This window comes from Pteropus vampyrus, unplaced genomic scaffold, assembly GCF_000151845.1.
Source record: "Pteropus vampyrus isolate Shadow unplaced genomic scaffold, Pvam_2.0 Scaffold523, whole genome shotgun sequence".
Classification (NCBI taxonomy): Eukaryota; Metazoa; Chordata; class Mammalia; order Chiroptera; family Pteropodidae; genus Pteropus; species Pteropus vampyrus.
The window spans coordinates 369,175-377,597 of record NW_011889304.1 but is presented as its reverse complement, the minus strand read 5'-3'; the positions used below and the strand labels follow the sequence as shown (position 1 = coordinate 377,597).

Here is an 8,423-nt window from a genome sequence, read left to right as displayed (position 1 = left end):
CCTGGGGTTCTGACCTGCCATAACTCTTAGTACAGATCTTACGCTCAGACATGTTGGTATGCAGTTTGCGTGTTTTTGTTGAGTTTCAATATTTAGCTTGTTGTTTCACAGGGAGAGATCTGGGGACATCTCTCACTCCACCATGTTTTCTATAAAAAATATTTATTGTTTGTTTTGTCATTGCAAGTGGAATTTTTTTAAATCAATTTTCATTGGTAGTATATAGGAACACAGTGGATTTTTGTACATTGATTTTGTATCCTGCAACTTAACTGTATTTGTTTACTGTTTCTAATAGTTTTTTGATGGAGTCTTTAGGATTTTCTGTATAAAGATTCATGTCATCTTCATAAAGTGAGAATTTTACTTCTACATTCCTAATTTGGATGTTTTATTTCTTTCTCTTGCCTGATTGCTCTGGCTAGGAATTCTAGGGCAATGTTGAATAACAGTGATGAGAGTAGACAACCTTGTCTTGTTTCTGATCTTAGAGGCAAAACTTTCAGTTTTTTGCCATTGATATTGACTGAACATTTGTCATATATGGCCTTTAATATGTTGAGAGGTATTTTCTTTCTATAAGCATTTTAATGAGTATTTTAATCATAAGTGGATTTTATATCTTGTCAACTTCTTTTTTTTAAAATCTGTTGGTTTGATCATATGATTTTTATCTTTTATTTTGTTAATATGTATCACAATGATTGATTTGCACATGTTGAACCATCCTAGTGCTCCTGGAATGAACTCCACTTGATGGTGATATATTATTTTTTTAATGTGTTTTGTAATCAAGTTGCTAGTATTTTGTTGAGGATTTTTGCATCTATGTTCATTAGAGATAGGGGTCTGTAATTTTTTGTCTTATCTTTGCCAGGTTTTGGTATCCAGTTAATGTTGACCTCATAAAACGAATTAGGAAGTATTGCCTCTTCAATTTTTTGAAAGAGTTTGAAAATGATATTAAATGTTATTTGAATGTTTGGAAGAATTCACTAGTCGAAGCCATCTGGTCCTGGACTTTTACTTTTTGGATAGTTTTTGATGACTTAATTTCCTTACTGTTGATCAGTCTATTTAGATTATGCAATTTTTTCATGGTTTAGTCTAAGAAGGTTACATATTCCTAAGAACTTGTGTATTTTTTCTACGTTATCAAATTTGGTAGCATATAGCCTTTCATAATGATCTTGTATAGCCCTACGTATTTTTGTGGTATCCATTTAACTTCTCTTTCATTTCTGATTTTGTTCATTTGAGTCTTTTCTCTTTTTTTTCTTAGTGATTCTAGCCAGAGGTTTGTCATTTTTTTTTTCAAAGAACCAGTTCTCGTGTTAATTTTTTCTATTGTCTTTTTGTTTTCTATTTTATTTAATTCTGCTCTAATTTTTATTATTTTCTTTCTCCTACTGACTTGGGGCTTTGTTTATTCTTTTTCTAGTTCTTTAGGTGAAATGTTAAGTCATTTATTTGAGATTTTCTTGTTTCTGGAGGTAGGCCTGTAATGATATAAACTACCATCTTATTAACCCTTTTGCCGTATCCCCCAAATTTTGATGTCATATTGTCATTCTCATTTGTCTCTATGTATTTTTTGATGTCATTTAGTAGCATGTTATTTAATCTCCACTCATTTGTGGTTTTTCCAGCTTTCTTTCTGCATTTAATTTTTAGTTTCAAATTGTTGTGTTCGGCAAATATGCTTGATATGATTTCAGTCTTCTAAAATTTGGTAAGGCTAGTTTTGTGCCCTAGCACATGGTTTTTGAGAATGTTCATGTGCACTAGAGAAGAATATATATTTTGGTGTTCTGGGATGAAAAGCTCTGTAAATATCGGTTACAGATATTAGTCCGTTTGGTCTAACATGTCATTTAAGGCCTATATTTCCTTATTGATTTTCTGTTTGGATGATCTATCCATTGGTATCAATGGGATATTTAGGTTCTCTAATATATTTGTTTTTGTCAGTTTCTCCCTGTAGTTTTGTTAATAGTTGCTTTATATATTTTGGTGCTCTCAGATTAGGTGTATATATATATATTAATATGTGTTACGTCTTCCTTTTTCATTATGAAGTGTCCGTCTTTGTCTCTCATTACCTTTTTTATCTTGACATCTGTTTCATCAGATATAAGTACAGCTACACCTGCTTTTCTCTGGATTCCATTTGCTTGGAGTATTGTTTTCCACCCTTTCATTTTGAGTCTGTATTTGTCATTGCAGCTGAGACGTATCTCTTGAAGGGAGCATATGGTTGGGTTTTGTTTTGTGATCCATCCTGTTATTCTGCACCATTTAATTGGTGAATTAAGTCTATTTTCATTTAGGGTGATTATTGACGTATGAGGATTTTCTATAGTCATTTTTTCTTTAGTCATGTTTTCTGGTAGTCCTGTGTCTCCATTGTTTCTTTTCCCTTGTGTTTCTGTTATTTTAGTTTGGTGGTATTCTACGATGTTTTCCTCCATTTATTTTTATTTTTATTTTTATGTTTTTTATGTCTCAGTGTCTTATTAGATTTTTTGTCTTGTGGTTACCATTAGGTTTATGTAAAATAAAATTTCATCTATACAGTGGTCCTTTTTCTTCTGATTGCATCTTATCTCCATTCAGCTATGCATGTGCTTTTTACCTGTTCTTTTTTGTGTTTTTGTTATCACAAGCTATTCCATTTTCTGTTATGTGTTCATTTACAAATTGCAGTAGCTATTGTCTTTTTTAAAAAGTGTTCTTGCTCCTTTTAACCTTTGTATTATATTTAAGTGTTTTATACTTTATCGTGAACTAGGATTGCAATTGCTTGTCTGTTAGTCATCTTTCTCGTAGCATTGTATCCTTTTGTCTTTTTGTTTTAGGTGAAAGAGCACCTTTAAGTATTTATTGTAAGGCAGGGCTTCTGGTGGTCAATTCCCTTAGCTTCCGTATGTCTAAAAAAGCTCGTTTCTGCTTCATATAAAGAATAACTTTTCTGGTTAAATTATTTTAGGCTGATGATTTCCTTTTTAGTTATTTTAATATTTGATTCCACTGTCTCCTAGCTTGTAGGGTTTCTGCTGAAATATCTGATGATAATCTAATGGGGTTTCCTTTATAGTTTACTGTCTTCTTTTCCCTGGCTGCTTGAGAATTCTTTCTTTGTCATTAATTGTGACAGTTTTAATAAATGTGCCTTTAAGAAGGCCTTTTTGCATTGAGATAAGTACGTGTTCTGTTAGATTCTTGGATTCAAGCATCCAGTTCTCTCCATGGGAAGTTCTCATCAACTATTTGTTTGAATAGGCTCTCTGTTTCCTTCTCCCTCTCTTTATCTTCTGGTATACTCATTATTCTTATATTGCTCTTTCTGATAGAGTCAGATAGTTCTTGTAGAGTTCTTTCATTTTTTTTTACTCTCAAATCTCTCATCTTTTCCCTTAGTCATTTCTAGATTTCTACCTTTGATATGACTAATTCTTTCCTCTATCTTGTTTGCTCTATTTCTTAAGCTCGCTAGTTCAGTCTTCATTTCTTTATTGAGTTCTTCATCTCCAGAATTTGTTTTGTTCTTTTTAATAGTTTCAGTAATTTGTTAAAGTACTCCTTTTGTTTGTTGATTTTATTTCTGAGTTCATTAAACTGCCTTTCTGAGTTTTCTTGTATTTCTTTGAGATTTTTTTCAGAACTGCAATCTTGAATTCTCTGTCATTTAAATCACATATTTCCATGTCTTTAAGTTTATTTTCTGGAGATTTTTAATTTTCTTTTTGAGCCACCTTATTACTTTGATTATTCATGATATTTGATGGGTTATCTCTCTGCCTAGGCATTTATGGGAATGAAATCTGCTTTTTAAAAAAGTATTTGACATGTCACTATTTTAAGATGTTGATAAGTAAAGCGTGGTACTAAAGTGCAAGTTTTTATTTTCTCCTACTTGCACTGCTGGGGCTTCCAGAATCTGTGGGCTGGTGTTGCCTCAGCTGCAGAAAATGCCCTGTATTCTGTGAGGAGATGGGCATCCTCTTTGTGTCCCTGTCATCTCAGTTTCAGGGTACCTCTCCTGTGGATTGGAAGTGGCGGGCTATAGGTTTCCTTTGTGTTCCTGGCCCCGCCTTCCTGTAGCAAGAAGTCTCTGGCAGAGCCACTGTGTCTGAGTTGACCCAGCTGCCTGTGCCAGGCCACACCACTATGGGTGGGAGAGGGGTGGGTGGAGGGAAGTGGGTTTCTGCATCTACAGTTCTGTTTTCTCCAGAGGGTTTAGCCACAATTAGTACAGACCAGTTAGCCTGGAAAGTTTTTTTCAGCTCTTTCTTGATCTCCCAAGGGAAGATTTTACTTCTGTGTGAGCCACAGGGTGGACAAGTACCTGCATCTGCAGAATCCTTTGTTTGATGATGTGAGGCTGTGGAATGTTGTGACTCTTTGCACTGCTGCTCTGCCCCGACCCTGGACCCAGCTTCAATGTGTACCAGCCATCCACGTACAATTGCTGTCCCTGCCCTCTCTCGTTTGCCTAATGGGGGTTGCACCTCTACCCTTCACTGCTGTTGCCTCTGCTTGGGCTGTATGAGTTCTGGACTGTGTCTGTGGTTCTGTCTTTGTATTCCCCCTCTCCCACTCCATTCTTTTCTGCCCTGTTTGCTCTGGATGTCTCAATGTGTGGATCTCTCAGATATGTTTGTGTGTTGAACAGGGAATCCTTTGTTGAATTATAGCTGTCCAACTTGTTTTAAGTTCAAGGGGAGAGACCTGGCGGTCTCCTCATATTACCATGCTGCTTCCATCCATGATGCAGTATTTTAACTTTAGTCACCATGCTGTACATTACATCACCATGACTTATTTACATTATTGAAATATAGTATCTTTTTTTTCATTTGCATGAACATTTATTTTCTTTATGTAGAAACTTCCTTGCTCAGCTAAGCTCCATTCATGAACCCATCCCATATCCTTACATTCAATCAGGAAATGAGCGGTGGTGCCCAGCAGCACCATCACTTTTCTTAGTGTCCCACTTTTCTCTAGCATTGTTCACATTTGCGTGCAGTGCTCTATGATGGAGCCTAAATATATTCCATTGAGGGAAATTCTAGCGCCTCCTTTATCAGAATTGTGGTTTAATGAAATGGGATAATTGATCTTCACAAGCCTGTTTATTTTTCTTTAATTTTTGAGTTCCATCTTTAAAAAAAGGCATGAAGTATTTCATATTTAAAAAGAGTAGTAAAACACTCATGTACCTACCACCTAGAGTAGGAAGGACTAGTTAAGATACTTCTGTACCCACCCCTCCCTCTGAAAGGGTAACCTGTTAATAAAGAAAATTTTGTAGTTGTTATTTTCTTGTTTTTCGTAATTGTTTTACTATATATTCTAAACAATATACTATTAGGTTTTCTTTAGTTTTGACATTTTTAACAAGTAAAATTAGCCAGATGCATAAGTTTTTGAGAATTGTTGACTTTCAAAGCTGTAAAGGAACTCAGAGATCTTGTTCAAGCTAAATATATAAAATAATGGAATGGTTATGCCTCGCCTTCCTAAAATGAAAGATACAGCCATTTCAAAAAAGTTTATTAAAGAATCTGCATTATAAGGAAAAATGCTTTTATATTATCTAACAATAAAGATTTTTAGTATTTAGTCTGTATTTTAATTAAAATTCTCTTATGTGAACTTTATGTTTGGTAAATATTTTAGGAAGATTATCTCTTCCTTTAATAGGTGAGAAGTGAAGAGAGGAGCTCATATTTAGGAGTTTATTGTAAGTAGTAATTAGCACATCAGGTTTATTCTATACAGTCCTTTCAACTTTGCCGTGTGTTTGAAAATTTCCACATTAAAAATATTGGTAAGTCACGGATGATCATTAAAATAAATAGTAATGTGCCAAGCTTACAGGTTGCTGAGTATTTTTGTACTCTATTTCATTACTTTGGGAAACTACAAATAATTGTGTTTCTTTCAGTCTTAGCCCTAGCCATGTGATAATTGGAATGTGTCATTATATGAAGAAGGTTGTCTGCAGCGACAGGAATATTCAAGAAGATGGAGGTACTTTATTCTATTTATACTAAGTTTTTTACCCTGCCACATCCTTGGCCTGTCCCAAGGATGCTCGGTGCATTGTCTCTATCCCTCAGTATCCTTTTCTATCTCTTCTTTCATCTTAAAAACATTTCTTTTAATTTCAGCAGTACTACATGGTTTTGTCATTTCAGTGGTTGCTGACTTTCAGGGATGTAGCTGTAGACTTCTCTCAGGAGGAGTGGGACTATCTGAACCCTGCTCAGAGGGATTTGTACAGAGATGTGATGATGGAAAACTATAGCAACCTTGTCTTACTAGGTAAGGGTATCTATCCCCAAATAACTTGTGAATTTTACGTGTATCTTTCAATTTTCTGGATGTATTTCTATTTCATACAGAGTTCCTTTGTGCTGTATAGGAGATGGGCAGCTCTTTGCGATATCTTTGTCTTCTCCATTCTTCGTACCTTTAAATCTTGTCCTTCATGTAGTTGCCTGTTTTCTTGACTGAGTTTGAATTCAGGAACAGCATATGTCTTATTATTTTTTCTTAAAAATAGGACTATCTATTTCTAAGCCTGATGTGATTTCCTTATTGGAGCAAGGGAAAGAGCCCTGGATGATTTCAAGGAACATGGCAGGAGGATGGTGTCCAGGTGAGTAAGGATTTAACAGAAAGGAAAAGGCACTGCTGTTAAGAACCCAGTTGGTGAGGGAGGCAGCACCTTAAAGGTAATGATTGTGGAATCTCTCCCTCAAAAGCCCATCCAGGAATCGTGGAGACAAGACCTAAGATATGTGGAAAAACATAAAGACTCTCCATTTTACCCCCACCTGTACACTCTGTGCTACTCATCTGTCATAATTCTCTCCCCTTTCAAAGCCTTTCTTTTGAGGAAACATCCTATTTCATATGACTTGGATCCACTTCTTTCCCTTTTATTTTTAAAATTATTTTTTATTTTTCAATACAGTTGTCATACAATATTAGTTTCAGGTGTACGACATAGTGCTTAGACATTTATATCACGTACAAATTGATCACCCCGATATGTCTGGTACCCATCTGACACTATACATGGTTATTACAGTACTATTGACTATATTCCCTATGCTGTTCTTTATATCCCCATAACTGTTTTTATAACTGGCAATGTGTCCATCTTACTCTCTTCCCCCTTTATGCCCAGCCCTCCAACTCCCTTCTCACCTGGCAACCATCAAAATGTTCTCTGTATCTTTGAGTTTCTTTTTATTTTGTTTATTTTCTTTCTAGATTCCACAAAGAAATGAAATCATATGGTATTTGTCTTTCTCTGTCTGCCTTATTTCACTTAGTATGATAACTCTCTAGGTTCATCCATGTTGTTGCAGATAGCAAGATTTTATTCTTTTTATAGGTGAGTAATAGTCCATTGTATATATGCATCACTTCTACTTTATTCATTTGTCTTTGGTGGACACTTAGGTTGCTTCTATATCTCAGAAATGCTGCAGTGAACATAGGAAAGCGTATTTCTTTTTAAGTTAGTGTTTTAGATCTCTTTAGATAAATTCCTAGATGCGGAATTGCTAGGTCCTTCTTTGTCTCTTCTTTAGCCTTTGTTTTAAAGTCTGTTTTGTCTGACATAAGTATTGCTACCCAACTTTTTTTTGTATGTATTTACATGAAATATTTTTTTCCATCTCTTTACTTTCTGTCTGTGTGTCTTCCCATCTGAAGTGAGTCTTTTGTAGGCAGCATATATATGAGTTTTGTTTTCTTATACATTCAGCTACTATATCTTTTGATTGGAGTATTTAATCCATTTATGTTTAAAGTAATTGTTGATAGATATGTAGTTGTTGCCATTTTATTATTCATAATTTTGGTTTTTCTTGCTAAAGAAGTCCCTTTAACATTTTTTGTAATACTAGTTTGGTGTTGATGAACTTCTTTATTTTTTTCTTGTCTGGGAAGCCATTTATCTGTCCTTCGTTTCTAAACGATAGCATTGCTGGGCAATCTTGGTTGTAGATCCTTGCTTTTCAGTACTTTAAATACTTCATGACAATTGCTTCTGGCCCGCAAAGTTTCTGTTGAGAAATTAGCTAACATATGGGAGCTCCCTGGTATGTAACTAACTGCCTTTCTCTTGTTGCTTTTAGGATTCTCTTTGTATTTAATCTTTTCCATTTTAATCATGTCTTGTCTTGGTGTGGGACTCTTTGGGTTCATCTTGGTAGGGACTCTCAGTGATTCTTGGGCTTGTATGTCTATTTCCATCACCAGGGTAGGGAATTTTTCTGTCATTATTTCTTTAGTTGGATTTTCAATTCCTTGCACTGTCTCTTCTCCTTCTGGTACCTCAGTGATGCAAATATTGGTATGCTTGATGTTGTCCCAGAGGTCCCTTAAACTATCCTCAT

The 8,423-nt window shown here is 35.0% G+C and overlaps 1 protein-coding gene across 8 annotated transcripts in view; it reads left to right on the top strand.

Annotated features, from left to right (window-relative positions):
- Nucleotides 1-8,423, top strand: part of LOC105307869 (zinc finger protein 850-like) — a 38,304-nt gene that overhangs the window by 11,825 nt on the left and 18,056 nt on the right. For 3 of the 8 annotated variants that reach the window (XM_011383530.2, XM_023525085.1, XM_011383531.2), the window contains 3 exons: nt 5,954-6,039; nt 6,207-6,333; nt 6,575-6,670. In XM_011383530.2, coding sequence (XP_011381832.1) covers nt 6,034-6,039; nt 6,207-6,333; nt 6,575-6,670 — 229 coding nt within the window. In that variant the 5' untranslated portion in view covers nt 5,954-6,033. Of the gene's footprint in view, nt 1-5,953; nt 6,040-6,182; nt 6,334-6,574; nt 6,671-8,423 lie in introns of all 8 variants that reach the window. The other 5 variants (XM_023525082.1, XM_023525083.1, XM_023525084.1 and 2 more) reach the window with 3 other exon arrangements.